Raw genomic sequence first — 20,432 nt, 5'->3', positions numbered from 1 at the left:
ACCCAAAATGATGACAAACTTTCTCAAAATAATGATATAGACTAGTCATAAGATAAGCCATTATTCTTTGAGATACTAAGTCATTATTTTGAAAAGTATTTTATTATTTTGAGATACTAAGTCATATTTTTGAGAAAGTTTCTCATTATAATGACTTACATCCTTTTTTCACATTGGTGGAAAAGGGCTTCTGTAAGATTTGACTTTAAAATACAGCATTTTTCACATATATCTTACTCAGGAAATAGAATAAAATTTGGGCACCAAGTTTTTGATAACATAAAGTCAGTATAATCCTGGTAGCACCTGGCAGGCACAAGAGAGCATTTTCAGGTAGTGCTCTTCAGCAGCTGGAAGTTTGAATTACTGGTATTTAAACATAATTTTCACTGCTGCTTGTAAGTCTAGTTTAAAGATGATGATGTTTAATGACTGTTTTCTCTATAACCACATATCAGTGAATGCTAACATCAGAACCGGCCTGGTCTGTATAGTACCTACAACTTGTTTATCCCACATGCATTTCATAATTAGTAATAGCCCACTGTATAAAGCACATGTAAATTGGAGTTGATTCAAAAATGTAACCTTGTTGGCCCCAAAAGACAGAATGGCTACTGCTTATAATGTGTTTCTAGGCTGTTGGTAGTTGCTGCAAGATATTGTAGTACGTTGCCAAGCTGTACTAAAACCTGGAACATAATAGATGATGTTCAGCCAGTATTGTTCACTCATACAAGTGTTATGTGTTGTTTTCAGGGATTTCATTGTGATTAACCCCAAGAGGGGAATAAAGGCCAGCTAAGTTAATTATTTCCTAAGAATACCAACAAGTTCAAAGTGAATACTAATCAACACTCTTCCAAAGAACTTTACACCACTACATAAAGTTAATGTAGGTGTGGCTATTGCAGTTTGGCTACGCTATTATTAGGGTTATATAGCACTTCCTCGGAATTTGCCTCAGCATTTGTTTTGTGTTTTTTGTTGCTCCTTTTTAACATACTTATTTTTCCATGCACTGTTCATAAATACTGTTCTACTATTTTAAGTACAGTACAGTATAGGGGCCGTGCCTTGAGTGTTGTCACACAAGACCATAGACCACTGTGTAGAAATTAGTAGTGTTAATGGTGGTAGATCAGGAGTGTCAAACTCATTTTCATTCAAGGGCCACATACAGCCCAATTTGATCTCATGTTGGCCGGACCATTAAAAAGATGCAAGGAACAAGGGAAGAAGGGAAGAAAAAGAAGACAGGAATGAAGGAAGGGAGGAAGGAAGGAAGGAAAAAAGACAGGAAGGAAAGTGGGCCGGATTGGACCCCTCGGCGGGCCGGTTCTGGCCCACGGGCCGCCTGGTTGTCACCAGGTTGTATGTAGTAGATGGACTCTACCCACATCTCCGCTGCGATAGGTGGCAGCAAGCCCGGTTGACGTCAAACAAAACGCGGCGAGGAAGAGAAGAAGTGGAGACTGGGACAACAGCGCCACTTTTGAGCGCTTACACTCTTAACAATAACACAGCGCAGACGTTGTCAGGCAGTGGACAAAGGATACCCAGAGAGCTGTGCCACGACAACAAAGTCTTCATTCAGATGTCGAAGGTATATGATATTATTTGAGTTACATTAAATATGATGTAATTCTGCATTAAAGTGTAGCTGGAGACATGACCGTTAACTCCTGTGACTCTCCCTCACTAGCAACGGTTGCTAGGAGCTTAGCTAGCCTGCTAACTAACGTCAATGACTGAACTGTAGCTAATAATGCACTGCGTCTGTCTCTTCCACGTAGTGTCTATTTAATACTAACCGGGCCAAACTAATTTAAGTTATTTTAAGCTAGGTTTAGGTATTGTATGGCTTAACGTTAAGGTGCCAGGTGAGTTCCCAGTAGAGTAGCAATGGTGGAAGAATTATTCAGATCCGTTTACTTGAGTAAAAGTACCAATACAGCAATTTGAAACTACTCCATCACAAGTAAAAGCCCTGCATGAAAACTTCTACTTAAGTTAAAGTATGTAAGTATCAGCAGCAAATTTGTAGTCAAAATATTAAAGTAAAAGTACTAATTTCGTCACCCTGACTGACATATTATTATATATGACATCGTTATATAATACTGAAGCAGTGTACGAGCAGCATGTCACTGTTGTAGCAGCTGGAGGTGGATCTAGTTTGAACTACTTTATATACATTTAGCTAGTTTAGTTAAGTGGTTCCCAACCCAGCGGTCACTCCCCTCCAAAGGGTCACCAGATAAATCTGAGCGATTGCGAGATGATTAATGGGAGAAGAAACAAGAAAAAACAAAGTTTTGATACACAAGTATGTTTTCAGTTTTTTGGACTTTTTCTCTAATCTTTGATTTTTGGTGAAATATTGTATCATTTCAACATTTATTGAAATGTAACCATGGGAGAAGGGAAAAATCACTATCTGGTAGAGGTGTTAGCAACTCAAACATATCTGAAATGTGACCCCGACTACACACTGCTTTTTGTAAGATGTCAAAAGCCAAAAAGGTTGTAAACCACTGGTATACTCTTCAACAATGTGTTGTATTTTAAAATCTCGTTATATTATCCATTGTGTCAAATCTTCATCTCAAAAAAGTAACTAGAGCTGTCAAATAAAGTACGATATTTCCCTCTGAAATATAGTGGAGTGGAGGTATAAAAGGAAAATAGAGATACTCAAGTAAAGTACAAGAACCTCAAATGTGTACTTAACTTATGTACTTAGGTACTTTCCACAACTGTAGGGTAGAGACACTCTTGCACTCATAGTCCTATTCACTGTGAATTAAGTTGGATAATTGGAGCATTGACTAAATGACCTACGTACTGTATACTGTATGTTTGTGTGTTCCTTGCTCAGACATGGTCCAGGACAGTGCTCAGATGCGGCGGCAGGGTGCCCACGACTTCATGGCATGCTATGACTTTGCCTGTGCCAAACAGGAATCAGTCCCTCTCCCAGCTGTCAAAATGCACCTTGACAAAGGGATGCTGGATTTTAATGGAGACAGGATCAAATTGACAGACTGGACACCCATTCTCAACTGTCTCTCCATCAACAAACACTTGCACCATGTTGCAATAAGCAGTACATACCAAGCTAGCCTTGGGTCTGGAGATGCAGGTAAGGTGGAAAGCAAACAAGGTACCAGTGAAAGTGAGAAAATTAGAAAAAAGTTTATCCTGTCTGTATTTATTTGATATTCAAACATGTACAAGGAAAGTTTAATTAAAACTATTTCACCAATTTTGCAAATAAACATCAATAATATCACCAATTTCAGATAGAAGGTACTATAAATCTAGCTTCAGGAGGAAGATCCCAGCCATACGCTCTAAGGACATGACATTCAAGTTGTGCAAGGCCCTGAGAGAGTGTCTGACAGTTTCTCCCAACCTCAAGACTCTGCAGCTTAATGGACTTCCACTGAGGGAAAGGGACCTCATCACCTTGACAAAAGTAAAAACAGACTCAGATGGTATTCTATGTACTTGTCATTTTCTATTTTGTTTGTTTGTTTTATATATGAAGATTTATTAAGATAATTAAAAACAGGTGAACATGGGATTTGAAACATTCAAGTAATTAAATGATTTTTTTAAAATACCATTGCCAGTGCCAACTGTGAATTTGACTTATTCCTCACTTTTATCTTCACTCTCTCTTACTGGAAGCAACTTCTGAGCTGTCAGTGTTGCAAAAAACGTTGTACTGTAAACTACAATTAACACTGTCCAATTAGAGCAGGAAACCTTTTTGGATATGCTGGGAAATAAAAAAACTGGGTGAATTGATTCAAACGGCTGCTTTCTCTGATTAATAATATTTTATATTTTGCAATTTTCAGTTGTGGTAAAAACTGAAAATGATTAGCATATGTGTTTCATTCCAGGGTTTGGCAAAAAGTGTTTCCTTAGAAAACCTATCTCTGGCTAACTGTCCAATCAGTGATGAGGGCTTAGAGGGTATGTATATATATATATATATATTCAGTTTTGTTTTTTTTGTTTTTTTTATAATGCAGCAAGATTTGCTCAATAAGAATTTACTGTACATGAGCTTGTTGTTTTTTTAATTATAATTTTTAAAAATCTTTTTCAGTCATTTGCCAAAGCGTAAAATACTCTTCAACCATCAGGACAGTAGATTTTACAGGATGCAGTCTCACCTGGAGAGGGGCAGAACATATGGCCAACATCATCAAGGTGTAATATCTAATTTTAAGACATATGGCATAATATTTTTAATGTGTTGTTGATTGTCTCCATCTAGTGGTGTGTATTTAATCATTACTTTCAAACTCAAACACTATTTAAAAAAATACATGCATAAAAAAACACACATTTCATCTTTGTATATAATATGGCAAATTCCTTTTTCAGCATCAGGGAATGCAGAGGCATGGTACCGCATGGGCAGAGTCTCTGAGGTATCGAAAACCACAATTTGAGGGAATGGCAGGTCTTCGCCGTGTCACCCTGAACTGTAACACTTTGATTGGGGACCGAGGTGCTGCTGCTCTTGCAAATGAACTGGCAGAAGACCTCTGGGTTAAAGGTTAGTAGGTAGAAATAAAATGAGACAAAGAGAAGAATTTGTGTTGGTAGAGTTCTGCTTAGTTTGTCCTTTTGTTGTTTGTGGCTTGTTGAACAGCTGTGGACCTGCAGAAGTGTGGTCTTTCCAATGAAGGGGCTCGTCGTTTGCTGGAAGCCTTGAAAACAAATTCTGCTCTTTGTGTATTGGATATTCGTAGTAACCCTTTAGTTGGTAAGAAGCAACAACAACCAAACTCATAACTTTTTTCTGTATCTTTTCACACTGCAAAGAATATGGGATAATATTAAAAGGATTGTAACAAACATTGTAGCCACCAGCGACAGCTAGCACATTTTATTTTAGCTGTGACCCAGTTGCATACTAATTCTAATCGTGTTTTGAGTGTGTAGTGCTTACATACTGGAAAAAGTAGAAATTACAAATTCATACTATAATTGCTCTGTCACACCGTACACTTTAAAATGCATGTGGAGCATCTCTTCGCATAATAAAATCAAAACAAATTATAGATGGTTGTGTAGCAGCTCCAGAGATGTCTTTTAAAACAAAAACATACATCTCTAGAGAAGCATTTCTATGTTTAATGTTTTTTTCCCCCCTTTACAGACAAGGTCCTAATTAAAACTATATTAGAGAAAGTACTGATGAATACTGATGGACAGTCACCAGAGGTGAGTGTTTGGAGTCATCATTCAGTGTCATCATTCAAAGTCTAAGAAAAAGATTATTCTCAGTTACTGTTACTGTGAGGTATTTGCATGGTTATTTCATATTTAATACAAACTATAACGTTTTAGTGCCCTGTATCTTCTTTATGATGTTCTGCAGTACTGCTGGATCAAGCCTGATGCCACAGAACCACAGAAAGCTTCTGGTCCTCAGAGGCGAACACTTCTCAGTACAGTCAAAGGAAAAACTTTTAGGATAGGTATTTGTATATATTTTTATTTTTATTCACAATGCTACATTTAAAATAGGCACCAGTCTGTGATTTAATTAAATTATGGTCACTGTGTCCTTAGTCTTAAAAAGATAGACTATGTGGTATCTAGTGTGATATAAGCACTATATTTTTTGGCAATGGACCTCACAAAGACAAAAAAGAAGAGCCACTAGATGGCAGAGTGGTACTTTACAACAACAGCCTGAGTTTCCTCAACTGCATAAACTACCAGTTTGACATGTAAAATGAGTGAATCTCTTTGAGATGGCATGTGTTATCTCTTACTTATGTCATTTATTTTTGACTTCTCACCTTTTGGACTTTAAAGTCATTGGGACACATGGTAAGAATTTGATTAATTTTCATCCTGTTCCCCCTTTGTTACTCTAGACAGATGGGAAATGGTCTTGAGTATAAGGGCTTGATAATTGTCAGATGTCTTTAATAAGATGTTTTCAGACAATGTGTAACATTTATTTTGACAAAATGCCTGATAATACCAAAGTCAAGTCTTTCTTATACTCCCTTTTTTGTTACCCTTAGGTTACTGTCACGACTCACAAGTAAAGGGCTTAGTGCGATATTGTCTGGTTATAAGTAACTTAAAATTAAAGTTTGTCTTTACTCTATTGTGTATATTATATTTAGAACCTGCTTTTTTAGATGCAGTGCACTTAATGTATAGGCACTGTATAGCACTCCCATATTACCCATAATTCATTGATATGTCTCCCAGTGACCATCATGAGGAAGTACAATATCTATGCATGACAAAGAACAGGGGTTTGCATACATGCAACCGTATCAGCATTGCTACTCACTGTACTTTTTGCTGAGTGTTCTTTGATTGTCAGTTCTTTAAATTGTTCTCTTTCTGGTGTAGCGACTCGGAAAGGAACCTCTCCTCCAGGGCGGAGTTCAGGTGTCACTCAGCATCAGAAGCACTATTCCCGCGGCAGATATGTGCCATGGCGTGCTGCTGCACGTGCTGGACGTCAGAGGTAAGTAGACTCTGGCTTACCAACTTAGTTTAAAAAGTTGACAAAGTATCCCATTTCTAAAATACATCATCACTATGCAGAATGCCCAGCTGCATACAACCCTTTGGCTACGTGCTATGGTGTAATAACAAGTATAGTACTGCCATTCCTATTATCATATCATCCCATAAATACACCAATAAGCCACAATAGATCCTTGAATGGACTCAAGACTAAACCTGAAGCTTAAAGCCAAAATTCTTCTAAAAGCATTTATCAGGTCTAACTATCATGACATTTAATGACACAAAGACACGTTGGATGTTTTTGTTTTTGTTGCAGAGGTCTTCCTCCTGGAGTTACGGTGATAGACCAAAGCTTTGAGGTAAGGTTTATTTTGTTTGTGCACGGTGTATTATTGTTAAAAAAACAAAAAAAGACTGCAGTGTTATCTGGGTGAAGAATGTATTTGGTTTGTTTTATATTGTTTATTGTCGATGAATGACTCTAACAAGAACAGTAAAATTGTGCTGAAAAATTAAAATGAAAACACGATTTGTCTCTTTTATCTGATTTCATTAGCGTGCAGCTACTGTGAAGGTTACTGTGGAGTCAGATTCAGAGGGAGAGGAGGAGGAGGAGGAGGAGGAGGAAGAAGAAGTGGTGGTAGAAGTGGAGCAGAAACCATCTTCTCTCAATCACCAGGACAGGATCACTGGACGGCAGTTTGAACGTATGCAGGTCAGTCACATCAGGCCCAAACTGGGACTTTTATGTTTTGTTTTTTACTCAGTGGCAAAGTTGAGGGCTAAGTCAGTTTCCACTGCAGCACTTCAATGCTCTGTTTGTTTGTGTGTGTTCTTATGTCCTGCAGATGGAGCTAAAAGAATGTCGTCTGAGGCTGGCTGAGGAGCGCAGAGCCAGACTAAAAGCAGAGTCTCGGCTCATGGAGGTAATGATACCTTCTATTTAACTTTTTGTCTGTTATTAATTTTTTCTGTTTTGGTTTACTGCAAACTCATCAAAATACGTAGTAATTTGAATTTGACTCATAAGACATCAGCAGGGCTCGACATGAACTGTTTCTTTAGGCAAGTAAATGTGCCTTTTACTTGTCCAGGCACAAAAGTCACTTATCTGGGTAAAAATTACAACAATTTACTTTTTAAATTTTGTTTGTGAATTCAGTATTCAGAGAACAAACAGCTGAAATCATCAAATGTCAACACCTAAATGATTCCATTACTTCCCTGTTAATGATCCTTTCATGTGACCCTGAATTGTGAAGCACTTTGTAAAGTCTGTTTCAATATGAGCTCTATAGATTAATCATCGATTATCCTTCTGATGTTTAACAATGATGATTGATACTAACATCAATACTAACATCAAGTCACTGCCAGCAACAGACCATAATTTAAGTCGTGTAAGACTCATATCCAACCACGTGGTATGCCCCCCTGAAACTATTAGTTTTTTCACAGGCAGTCGTGTCACAGATACGTGGTGTCAACAGTGTCGTCATAGACACGCACAGTAAGATGGCTGTGCATTTATCTACACTGAACTAAAAAGAAACAAATGTACATAAATTAGGTAAATAAATATAAACAATAACTATAAACAAATAATAAATCCTTATGGATGATAGATGGACAAATATGTCACTATCTTAAAAACAAATCTTTATTCTCACACCGACTATATGGTTCTTAATATAGATCAATATTTGTAATATAACAAAACTGATTTATGAGGAATTAATTTGCTCAAACTTAAAGCCAAATCAAGGCTACAATTTAACTTATAAATGGATCAGTCAGATATATTATGAATCAGCATTCAGTTTTAGTGCTCTGTTTACAACAGTTATTGAGGTCAGCAGTCTTACAACAGCAATAAGAACATTTCTTGTTAATAGAGTTGTTGATCTGTAAGTCCTTTTTTATGGCACGTTTTAATCTTTTGTTATGTGTTTTGTTTGTCGGGATGTCCTTTAGTTTAGATAAATGCTTTTAATATTAACCAGAGCAGTAATTTTTTAGGATACAGGTAGAAGTCAGATCTTAGCCTTCCTGCTTCGAATTTGCCCATGTCTCTCCATCACATCATTCCTGGGCTGCCTCTGTGTGTTTCTCTTTTTGCCTTTAAACTTTTTCTTTTAATCTTTAATCAGTTGCACCTTCTTCCTTTTAAATCAGCTCTTTGATTTATTACTTACTTGTTTTTCTGTCAACACAATTAACGTTACATCCTTCGATTCTTCCTCACTTCTGTCTCCTCTCTCTCCTGAGTCCTTCACTCACTTTGAAAATGTAAAAAAAACAACTTCCTTTTTTAAAAAGTCTGAGTGAGCATGAAGCAGACGTTTAACTTGTATGGTGTTAATTACAGTAATTGTGGACAAACAACACACTCTGGGAATACATCAGCATTCAAGCTTTCCAACCTATTGAGCTACATTAACATTACTGTAATGTAAAGCAGCAGCACTGGACGGTTAAAACAGCGCTAATGCCAATTTTATAAACTTAAGCTTCACTGGGGAACTTTTGTAGCTACTTACTTTGTTGTCTTTTGTCTGACAACTTAATTTTATGCTACACGTCTGTTAATGATAGATGACCCTCTGAATTCTGAATCATTCGTCTGTCCCATGAAGGTGGCTCCAGTCTGCCTGCTAGCTTCCGTACGGACTGTTTGTTTTTGTTTGTTTTACACACCAGCATGGTACAGCAGGTGGTGGTTTGCTGGCATATCTATATCTCGTACAAGGTCACAAGGTTCAGCTGGAAAACAAGCTTTCCTAGAAGCTACAGTACAAACTGCGGCAGGTAGCCAGCCTGGGCTAACAGCTGGAAATTGATGGAAAGTTTGCATAAACGCTACTTCTGAATTTGAGAAGTGGCTAAACAGCATTTATATGCCTTTAGACTATCTGTATCCTGCTATTACAAGATATATTTGTTTCTTTAAGAAGGGTCAGGTGGGGGTCAAGCAGTGGTAGGGGAAACATTACATATAACATGAAGACAGATGTTATTTCCTCTCTTTTTTTTGTTTGTCCGTGGATTTTAACTTGTCCGGTGGAGCAAATTAATTTCTCTTCAACTTACCCAACAAAAAAAAACCTTTGGCCTCAAGAATAACTTTTATTTTGTATTTTTCTTCTATTCTTCTATTCAGTATGAGTTGGAGAACGCCCGTCTTCGTGACAACAACATCTCCCTGTCAGAGGCGCTTGCAGCCACTGGCTCTGCATCAGCACCACCAGCTTTCAGTGCCCTTGAAGATGAGGCAGTCCTCGAGAGCATTGAAAGCTCATTTACCAAGTTCCATGCTTTCCTAGATCTACTCAAGGATGCTGGGTGGGTAATCAAAAAAAACAGTCATTGCAACATTTCTCTTTTGACTGTAGCTGTGCTGGTTTGGTTCTGGTACATTCAGTTTCATTCTGTGTCTTTGGCCATTTAAGAATAAATAAAGTTGGTAATGCCATGTGACTGGGGGTAATATGTTGGAAAATAATTTTGGTGAATTAGCTTTTTAGTGTAGACTGTGTTAGATTTCGGTTTCACTCTGAGTTGCTCTCAATAACACAGGTCTGTTTGTTTTGGTCCTGTTGGCTTCCAGTAAATGGTAACCTTGGTACTGAAAGCCCATTCAGAAGAGTTTCAGTTTGACAGAACCACCTGTTTGCCTAAATTTTTTTTAACCTATTTCTCTTTCTGTTATTATAAATCATAAATTCTCAATTTAGTCCTGCTTTTATTTGTTTCTTTGTTTGTTTTCCTTAATTTATACCCGAGGGCCATTAAAGGATGCTGAGCTGTTGTGAAACTAGGGCAATTGGGCACAACCAGAGACACAGAAATAAAAACACCCTGTGTCCTCCTTGAACATGGGTTTTGTCTGACCGCCATCTTTTTGACCTTCTTTCAACTTGCATCATTGTTGTAATGTTTCATTTTGAGACATCTTCTGCAATGACAAAACCACAAAGCGTGTGGCTTTGTGGTTTTATACATTGTCCATATAATAGAAAATCATTAGATTAGTAAAGTACCTCTTTTATAATGCTGGTATATTCATGTATGGAAAAGCCATAAGAGCTAGACTGTGTGTGTGTGTAACTCACATCCAGAGATGCTTGTTGCTATAGATGCCCGTCAGTGCTCTTACCATTGCATTCAATATCATTTAATTACATGTCAAAATTACTTTATTTCCATGAATGTGTCCCCTTAGTGGCATTTTATTTTCATTTGCTGTGGAAATGGGGAACTTGTATATAATATAGTATTATTTAACAGTGCAATAAATTACATTGAGCCTCACTGGCTATTAGCAAACAACTATTTTCTATGTAAAGATATAGTGAGTAATGGTGACCATAGCAGGGAATTAAGCCACATTACCTCAGTGTGTGTTTTTATCTGAACTTCCCTGTTCTTTTTTTTGGTAGCCAGTGCAGCTGCACGTGCGTGATAGTCCCTCCGTGTCCTCCATGTCTGTTTCCAAGATGGCGAAACATAATCTTGATCCATATAGATCGGCACTGCCTAGTTTGATGGTTTGATCTGAGTTTCATTAGTCTTTTTTTTCCCTCTAGTTTTATTGAGAAGACGACACGTTGTGTTTTGATCCAAGATGTTCTAGTCATCTAGTGGCTGAATGTTGTGTATTGCAACTTTAACATTCACCATTTCAGTATCTCAGATAATTTCGACATACCTGGTGCACCTCCACTAGTGCATGAAGTGTGACAACCCTGGACCTTACTATAGTTTTCATGGATTTCTCTTCTGTTTTATAGTCTAGGTCAGCTAGCTTCGATGGCTGGAATTGACAAGTCAGATTTCCAAGCTCTGGAAAGACCGCAGTTCTCGTCTACAATTGGACCACATTTGGACGGAGCAGCATCACTGGCTAGCAGTGGAGGAGATTATCGGGGTGTTCAGGTAAAGGGTGATGTTTCGTCTTTGGTAAGGATTTACAAAGTGAAGTCTGGGAAATGATTGCAAATGGCAGGTGTGAGGTGAATGTGTTAAATGTTTGCCTGTAATTTGTAACATGGTAGTTATGAAACACAGGAGCACTGAATCATGTGATCATCTTACAAAATATTTGCTATAAACTATCTACTCAATCTCGACATAATGCACTCACAAAATATTTGTCACTAATACTAATGCATGTTTGCTTAAGTAAAATTTTTAGGACTTTTTGCATATATTTTTACTGGCTGGTATTGCTATTTTTACTTGAATAAAGGATGTGAATACTTATTCCACCACAAGTTATGTTTAATGTTTCTCAGTCTCTGGTGGTCCATGGGCTGTAACACATTCAAAGTTTAACAACGCTTCATTCACAGTTCGTCTGTTACTCAGTTTAGCTAATCAGTCCTCTAATTTTTGTTCTTTAGGTAGCCAGCGTCCTGCCTCCTTACCCTGGTGTTCTGGTTGACACCACGCCTCCTAGATCTCCATTCTCTGTCGGGGGGTCTGTGCATGAAGATAGGCTGTTAGATGTGACCTTCAATCCAGCAGCTGTACCTGCAGTAGACCCTGGTGTCGGGCCAGAAAAGGAACCAGATCATTTTTCAGTACTTGACGCTGAACGTGACTCGGGCTCTGAGCGCAGTTTCAGAAGCCAAAAATCCTTTGACAGGGTTTCTCTGGGTAAAACTTTTCAGACTCAACCGAGCCACCTTAAGAGCAACAGCAACTCTCACTGCAGCAATTCCCATCATAGCAATGGTTCCCATGGATATAGCTTCAACAACAGCTATGCTCACAGTAATGGTTCACACGGTGACGGGTCTCATGGCAGATTGTCCATAAGGTCGAGTGTAAGTGACATTATCAGTGACAAGGCAGAGTCTGTGGCATCAGCAGGATCAAGGAACAGGGGAATGGGGAGGTTTGTTACAGTAGGTCAGTCAGGGTCAGAAGAGTCTCAGGGGAAAACCTATCTTGGGAGGGAGACTCTGAAGCAGATCAGATCTCTGGGCAGTCTGGGAGGTCAGTCGGATATTGAATCCTTCTGATCATCTTACCAGGGGCATAAAAAAGTCTCTTGGTGTCTGTTCCCTGTTGCCTTTTCTTTAATGTAATTTCAGTTAGTTTGTTGTTCACTTTACGAAATGACAAAGACCATTAATGGATGTTGTACCTCTTTTCTTTAAAGGATGGATTTATTTTAAAATCTTTGGAAGTTGTTAAACCAGAATCTTTATATCTTCAATCATTTTTCATTATGGGGAAAACTAAAGCGTGTCAAGTCTTTTGAAAGTGCTTATAACATTTCCGTTTCCACATTGAGACAGATATGCCAGAAAGAATGGAATACAGTACTGTATATATTTTTTGTATTTAAGGGGTTACAATTTCTATAAAAAAGGCATTTTAATGATTAAATTTGCACTTGGGGGGTGTGTCTGACAGTATGATTTTAGATATCTGAGTGGCCAAGCCAACCCCACTAATCAAGTTTCAGTCCAAACCCTCAAATCAAGGTTGTCCGAATATAAACGTTTCAGTTGGAAGTGCATCAACACTTGAATTTTACAAGCTGAAAACTACAATCTGAGCCATTTAATGAGACCTTTTATTGCTTGTTTCATATGTAATGTACTCTATTTATGTTTCTTATACATCATTTTCACTTGTAAAAGTAAATAGTAATGTAGAGTATTTGTTATATATTTCATTTCATGTGTTCTTTTTAAATGATTTTATATGATGTTGAATAAGACAGTTTTTGTTTTTAGGACAACCTGGATTGCTCTAAATTGTATTCAACTTTCTAATAAACAGTTTAGCAGTTTCACCTTTTCTAAAGTTGTGTTTCTCATCCTGTAAATGTTAAGTTCAAGAAGTTGAGTAATGCTACTCCAAAGTCAGAAATGTTCAGACTGCATCGTCATTATCAGCTGTGGAAATTGTACCAGAATATTTTCCAGGTCTGTGTCTATCATCTTCTACAGTCAGTAGCTTTTTGCAGGACCTAAATGTGTTTTTCCTCTTGTTTGTTCTTTTCAGTGCTGTGTGACAAAGTAGTGGGACCAACGCCTGATTTCTTTTTGAGTAGGACATAGTGTTCTCTTGGAGTATGCATTTTTCCCCTCACAAGCGAGTCCCAAAACACAAGTAAAAGCCAAGAGTACAGCCTTCCACAAAGAAGACAAAAAGGGCATGTGTGTTTTCATTTATAATGTTACCGGTTTTATTTGGTGGCTTTGAGGTAATCTCAGACACTTGTTTTGCAAATATGTACAATACAAAAATAGCCCCAGAAGGAAATGCTTTAGTTTGTCACATCTCTCTTTTGTTTTGCCTCTGTACAAATGCCACTTGAGATTATGAAGTACTTGGGAAGGTACAGTGGGTGGTAAGAACAAGAATTACTTGAGAAGCTGAGCTGTTGTACGTGTGTGTGAGTGTACGTCAGTGAGGGTTAGACTGTCTGTCTGTTCATGGACAATGTGTGACAGCAGTTGGTGATATTTAAGGGCATCATGATATGAAACTGACTTATTCACCGTTTCTATTAGCAAGCTGGGACCTGACCTTGACTGTTTTTTAAAAAAGTTTAGATATTAAGACATTTGGACACCATAAATTCAGTTTAAATTTTCAGGTTTAGGTGACATACAACATTGCAGTATGATAATAGTTAGTAAAGGGATAATGCTTTTTATTCATTATTCAATTTATAGTGAGATATGTAATTTTAAGATGAGAAATAGCACTTTCACCCTGGAACAAATGAAAAATCTATTAATCTGCAGAAAAAAAGCACTCTTGCTCAATTCAGTACGGTCAGGGGTGTTGCTGTTTCACCCTCACTGGTCTGATATGACCAATAGCTAATAGTAACTAATATTGGCTGTCTTTTTTTTCCCTCTAGTTTTATTGAGAAGACGACACGTTGTGTTTTGATCCAAGATGTTGTAGTCATCTAGTGGCTGAATGTTGTGTATTGCAACTTTAACATTCACCATTTCAGTATCTCAGATAATTTCGACATACCTGGTGCACCTCCACTAGTGCATGAAGTGTGACAACCCTGGACCTTACTATAGTTTTCATGGATTTCTCTTCTGTTTTATAGTCTAGGTCAGCTAGCTTCGATGGCTGGAATTGACAAGTCAGATTTCCAAGCTCTGGAAAGACCGCAGTTCTCGTCTACAATTGGACCACATTTGGACGGAGCAGCATCACTGGCTAGCAGTGGAGGAGATTATCGGGGTGTTCAGGTAAAGGGTGATGTTTCGTCTTTGGTAAGGATTTACAAAGTGAAGTCTGGGAAATGATTGCAAATGGCAGGTGTGAGGTGAATGTGTTAAATGTTTGCCTGTAATTTGTAACATGGTAGTTATGAAACACAGGAGCACTGAATCATGTGATCATCTTACAAAATATTTGCTATAAACTATCTACTCAATCTCGACATAATGCACTCACAAAATATTTGTCACTAATACTAATGCATGTTTGCTTAAGTAAAATTTTTAGGACTTTTTGCATATATTTTTACTGGCTGGTATTGCTATTTTTACTTGAATAAAGGATGTGAATACTTATTCCACCACAAGTTATGCTTAATGTTTCTCAGTCTCTGGTGGTCCATGGGCTGTAACACATTCAAAGTTTAACAACGCTTCATTCACAGTTCGTCTGTTACTCAGTTTAGCTAATCAGTCTGCAGTCTAATGCTTTTTATTCATTATTCAATTTATAGTGAGATATGTAATTTTAAGATGAGAAATAGCACTTTCACCCTGGAACAAATGAAAAATCTATTAATCTGCAGAAAAAAAGCACTCTTGCTCAATTCAGTACGGTCAGGGGTGTTGCTGTTTCACCCTCACTGGTCTGATATGACCAATAGCTAATAGTAACTAATATTGGCTGACATTTGCAGACTTTATGTTTTCCTTATAAAATGCAGCTTTTAAATGATCATTCCATTTATTGAAAGTAAAGAATTATTCAAAACCTATATCACCAATGTGAAAAATAATTGCCCCCTTAACTTGATAACTGGTTGTGCCACCCTTTGCTGCAACAACTGCAATCAAGCGTTTGTGATAACTAGCAATGAGTCTTTCACATCGCTGTGGAGGAATTTTGGCCCATTCTTCTTTGCAGAACTGTTTTAATTCAGCCACATGGAGGGTTTTCGAGCATGAACGGCCAGTTTAAGGTCATGCCACAGCATCTCGATTAGATTCAGGTCCAGGTTTTTTTTTTTAGCCATTCAGAGGTGGACTTGCTGGTGTGCTTCAGATCATTGTCCTGCTGCATAACCCAAGTGTGCTTGAACTTCAACTCACGAACTGATGGCCGGACATTCCCCTTCAGGATTTTTTGATAGAGAGCAGAATTCATGGTTCCATCAATCACAGCAAGTCGTCCAGGCCCTGAAGCAGCAAAGCAGCCCCAGACCATCACACTACCACCACCATGTTTGACTGTTGGTATGATGTTCTTTTTATCAAATGCTGTGTTGGTTTTGCGCCAGATGCTACGGGACACACACCTTCCAAAAAGTTCCACTTTTGTCTCATCAGTCCACAGAATATTTTCCCAAAAGTCTTGGGTATCATCCAGGTGTTTTTTGGAAAATGTGAGACGAGCCTTTGTGTTCTTTTTGGTCAACAGTGGTTTTCGTCTTGGAACTCTACCATGGACGCCATTTTTACCCAGTCTCTTTCTTATGGTAGAAACATGAACACTGACCTGAACTGAGGCAACATCTAAAGAACTGCAGTTCTTTAGATGTTGTTCTGGGCTCTTTTGTGACCTCCTGGATAAGCGCATCAACGACTCAGGTGCGCCACTGTTCCATGTGACGAAGGTTCGCCACTGTTCCATGTTATCTCTATTTGTGGATAATGGCTCTCACAGTGGTTAGCTGGAGTCCCAAAGCCTTAGAAATGGCTTTGTAACCCTTTCCAGACTGATAGATGTCAATTACTTTGTTTCTCATCTGCTCTTGGATTTCCTTAGATCGCGGCATGATGTGTGGCTTTTTGAGATCTTTTAGCCTACTTCATGTTGTCAGACAGGTTCTATTTAAGTGATTTCTTGATTGTATCAGGCCTGGGTGTGGCTGGTGAAATTGAATTTCCAAAAAATGTGGTTATTCACAGTTAATTCATGATTTGACAAGGGGGGGCAATTACTTTTTCACATAGGGCCAGGTTGATTTGGATAGTTTTTTTCCTTTAAAAAATGAAATCATTTAAAAACTGCATTTTGTATTTACTTGGGTTATCTTTGTCTGATATTAGAATTTGTGTTATGATCTGGAACATTTAAGTGTGCCAAATGTGCAAAAAAATAGGTAATCCGTAAGGGGGCAAATACTTTTTCACAGCACTGTATGTCCTCATGACCTCCCTGTTGATGCTTTTACACAATGTTTTAGTGTTGCATAGTTACAGTTTTGTGATTGCTCTTGTGCTACTTACAATAATAAGATCAAGGCAGGATATAAAGTCAGAGTGAAAGTGGAACTCAAAAAAGGAATGGTGAGTTCGAGGAAAGGAACCAGACCCAAGCCGGTTTAAGATATTATTAGTGGAGAAATCTGGGGTGTGGTGCTTTTAACATTTTCCTTGTTAACATCATAGAGAGTGTCATCTGGTAAGTGCTGAAGTTTCAGTTTCCCAACCTCTGTGTGATATATGGCTCTGACCCTTGTGGACCTCAGCATGCTAGTGGTCAGGTCAGTTTAGTCTTTAAGTGTGAACTGACGTTTTTAATCTAAAAGTGGGGTTCATTCATCATTTAAAAAACAACAACAAATGTTATGTAATTATGTTAACATATTGTTAATAATAATAGGAAATGTAAGGCTAAAAGGTCCTGAAGTTAAAGAGAAAGGGTATTATCACTCTTATGTAATAAAACAATGCTACACAATGTTGACAGGGCAGCCCATGTACTGTTTGTTGTATTAATGAGAGTCTCACTATCTATGTCCTGAGACCACTTCGATAAGTAAACTATCAAAGCTCTTCCGCTTCTTTTGGAGATACTACAACACAGGCTTATTGTTATCATCACAGGACATAGTCTCAAACTCTACTTTGCACTTTTAATCTGAGCACCACCAGAACAAAGTGGAAGGCCAGGGAAAAACGTGTCAAAACTGCGGTCATGTTTTATGATCGCGACTGTAACTAAAGCTGCTCTATAGATATGAAGACTACTGTAGTGGTGTTAACAAAGAAGGGTGTGTTAGTGGTGAAGAAGAAGGAACGATAACAAAAACTAAGTTGGAGACAGTGTTAAAAACGGACAAAAACAAAAGAAACACCACATCACTGTCGCAGATCCAAATATTTCAGCGGGGGGGGGGGGTGGGGGGGGGGGGTGTCAAGCAAACCATTGTTGCTCTGCTGTCTATCTGGGCCAGTAAAAAATACCAACCAAGGTCAAAATCTACACTGAGATAATGATATTACTTTCTTTCTGCATTCTTTTTGTGCAAAGTGATTTAGAGTTAAAATTTCTAAAAGACAATGTAATGGACAAAATGAAGGAACCACCATATGAAAAACAACACAAACATGAGAACTTGAGAAGGATCATACACAGTACAGGTGAGTTATCAAAGTATGTATACTGTGAGTATTTACTAGAGGTCTGGCTACATCTGATCTGTATCAAAGTCCCAGTTGCACCAAATGATTAGGGCAATGAAGTGCATGGGCAGTAGTCAAAAATGTGCAAATAATCAAAAGGACAACATCGTTCACAGAAAATTATATTTGCTCATGGCGGGTGAATCACTCGATACATAAAATTGAGCAACTTACTAAAGCTTCCTAAGCCAACCAATCAAAGAGAGGGGGCGACCCCAGTAAGATAGCACATGTCTGCGTCAGACTTCTCAAAAACAAGTACATTTAAAAATGACTAAAAATTACAATTATTTTTTGTTCAAATGCAGCATAATGCAAGTGTTGCAAGAGCTGTATTTTACTATAGTGAAAACTGAACACCACAAATAAATAATGACTGTAGAAAACCCTGGATACCAATTAATGAATATCAAACTAGAAACATCTCTAAACATGTACAACCATGCTTTTATGCCATATATGCTATGCTTATAATTGGTTTTCTAAAACTGAGTCACCAGATCGTCAAACTCCAGAATCTGCTGCATGTTGAATCTGCAAAGCAATCCCTTATTATAACAATTTAGTATAGGAATATGCAAAATAAGCTTCAGATTGCTCTGTGATACATGAAGATTTTTTTGGTGTATTTGGTGGAGCACCAATGATGCTGCTTTCTTACATTTAAAGACAACCATGGCAGTGGTGAACCCTAAAGAGTCTTCTGTTATAAAGCCTAATAAGTAACGTGATGGTTTCAAGAGGTTTTAGTATGAGGGTTGTTAGAATGAGTACGAAATATGAAGACTGGCTTTATTTCAATACAATAAACGCAACAAGTTATTGTATTTCACTTCCTTACGATGAAACAACACCCAATAATGTTCTGTTCAAAAGTGCAGTGCTGTTGTTTTATTGAATGATAAATCTTTTGATAGGCTGTTGTTGCTGACTACATGCTGATTGTTAAATTCACGAACCAAATATGAGAATATATCATCAGGTGAAAATAAAAGATGAATGGGCTTTCACCTAAACTGGCACATAGTAATCATGGCCTCTTATAAAACAGGTGCCTTGGTGAGGCAATCAAGGCTGTCACTTCTGTCATTATGCAATACTGGCTGTAGGCCATCCCATGCTTGACCTGGTACAGAGAAAACCTGGAGATATTTATTTAACAAACTCACCTCCCCCAATACATCGTGTCCTTTTAGCAAAGACAAATAACGATGAAATGCAACCAATGACGTATGTACCTCTTTTGTTGACCAAACTGTCAATTTTTGCCAGTAAGTGAAAAAGAAGCTGGAGCTCACTAAAAAGGAAGATGACGGGAAGCAGTGACTTACAGGGCAGTGCAGAATTTAAATGCATTACAGTACAAATGCCACACAAATGCATATTTATGTTTTATTTTGGATGAATAGATATTGGTGTTGTCTATAAGAACTGACTAAATTTCCCTTGTGACATGGCAGGCTTCCTCTTTAATTGTAAAAACACTGATCAGTGAGATCTGTCCATTGTCATTTACTTTTTTGTGCACATATATGCATATGCATGCTCATTTAAAAAAGAGGGGTCAGATATTACACAGTATAAACAAGAAAATCCCAAAAATGTAATGTGAGCCACTCAAGAGCTATAACCTTTATACAGTGGACCTTTCTAAAATACCATATAAAAGCATAAACTGCATGTTAGCTGTCTTACACTGTTACCTACTCTCTTATCTGCTCATTGACCAAGTTTGCAACAGTCTGACTGTACATACGCAACTGACCCAGGGGACAAGGTGAATATCAAAATTTATTGCCATGTTAATTTTTCAATGGAGTAATTAGTGTGGAGGTTTGCATGTACACTCCTTTTGTCTGCACTAATTCATTCACTAATAAATGCACACTGTAGCAGAGATTATTCATTTGTTTGCTTGCCAACTGTGCACAGACTTTGCTGTCTAGTACATGTACTTTTATTGGAGCACAATCAACATCTTTTTATTGGTCAAGGTAATGACCAATCAATATTTATTTCAAATCAAAGTACAAATGGCAACACGCATATTTCTGTGTTTGCCAGGCTGGTGCCAGGCACAGTTTATGTTAATACATTGCTTTATTACCTCAGTGATGTACTTGGTACTTTTACACATGTATCAATGAGCCATTAGGGTGTTTTCTATCAGTAAGATGCCCAAGTATTGCCTGCTATTTTAACACAGGGATGCAGTTTGATGCTGTTGCTTTTGCACAGGTCCTCCACACAGACTTTTTTGAGTTTCTG

General features: G+C 37.9%; 1 protein-coding gene across 2 annotated transcripts; it reads left to right on the top strand.

Annotated features, from left to right (window-relative positions):
• Positions 1 to 1,478: 1,478 nt before the first annotated feature.
• cep78 (centrosomal protein 78) lies at positions 1,479 to 13,487 on the top strand. 2 transcript variants are annotated; one of them, XM_062416745.1, is made up of 16 exons: positions 1,479 to 1,606; positions 2,882 to 3,145; positions 3,306 to 3,481; positions 3,915 to 3,987; positions 4,124 to 4,227; positions 4,405 to 4,579; positions 4,676 to 4,789; positions 5,186 to 5,250; positions 5,408 to 5,507; positions 6,406 to 6,523; positions 6,845 to 6,887; positions 7,085 to 7,243; positions 7,377 to 7,454; positions 9,689 to 9,870; positions 11,319 to 11,487; positions 11,931 to 13,487. In XM_062416745.1, the coding sequence occupies exons 2-16, from the start codon at positions 2,884 to 2,886 to the stop codon at positions 12,552 to 12,554; spliced, it is 2,442 nt and encodes an 813-aa protein (XP_062272729.1). In that variant the 5' UTR covers positions 1,479 to 1,606; positions 2,882 to 2,883; the 3' UTR covers positions 12,555 to 13,487. The 2 variants fall into 2 exon arrangements, with proteins under 2 accessions (XP_062272729.1, XP_062272727.1); XM_062416743.1 differs by lacking the exon at positions 1,479 to 1,606 and having other exon boundaries at positions 2,785 to 3,145; positions 11,319 to 11,463.
• The last annotated feature ends 6,945 nt before the right edge of the window (positions 13,488 to 20,432 follow it).

The sequence above is a fragment of the Scomber scombrus genome, chromosome 4, assembly GCF_963691925.1.
Source record: "Scomber scombrus chromosome 4, fScoSco1.1, whole genome shotgun sequence".
NCBI lineage: Eukaryota > Metazoa > Chordata > Actinopteri > Scombriformes > Scombridae > Scomber > Scomber scombrus.
Note: the sequence above shows the minus strand (reverse complement) of the source record. Positions and strands in the feature narration are given on the sequence as shown.

Bases quoted from the DNA above. Each gene is read 5' to 3' on its own strand.
- cep78 (XM_062416743.1), top strand. From the start codon at position 2,836: ATGACCTACGTACTGTATACTGTATGTTTGTGTGTTCCTTGCTCAGAC. The intron at 4,228-4,404 runs GTGTAATATCTA...TTCCTTTTTCAG, and splicing joins ATATGGCCAACATCATCAAG to CATCAGGGAATGCAGAGGCA. The intron at 9,871-11,318 runs GTGGGTAATCAA...TCTGTTTTATAG, and splicing joins GATCTACTCAAGGATGCTGG to TCTAGGTCAGCTAGCTTCGA.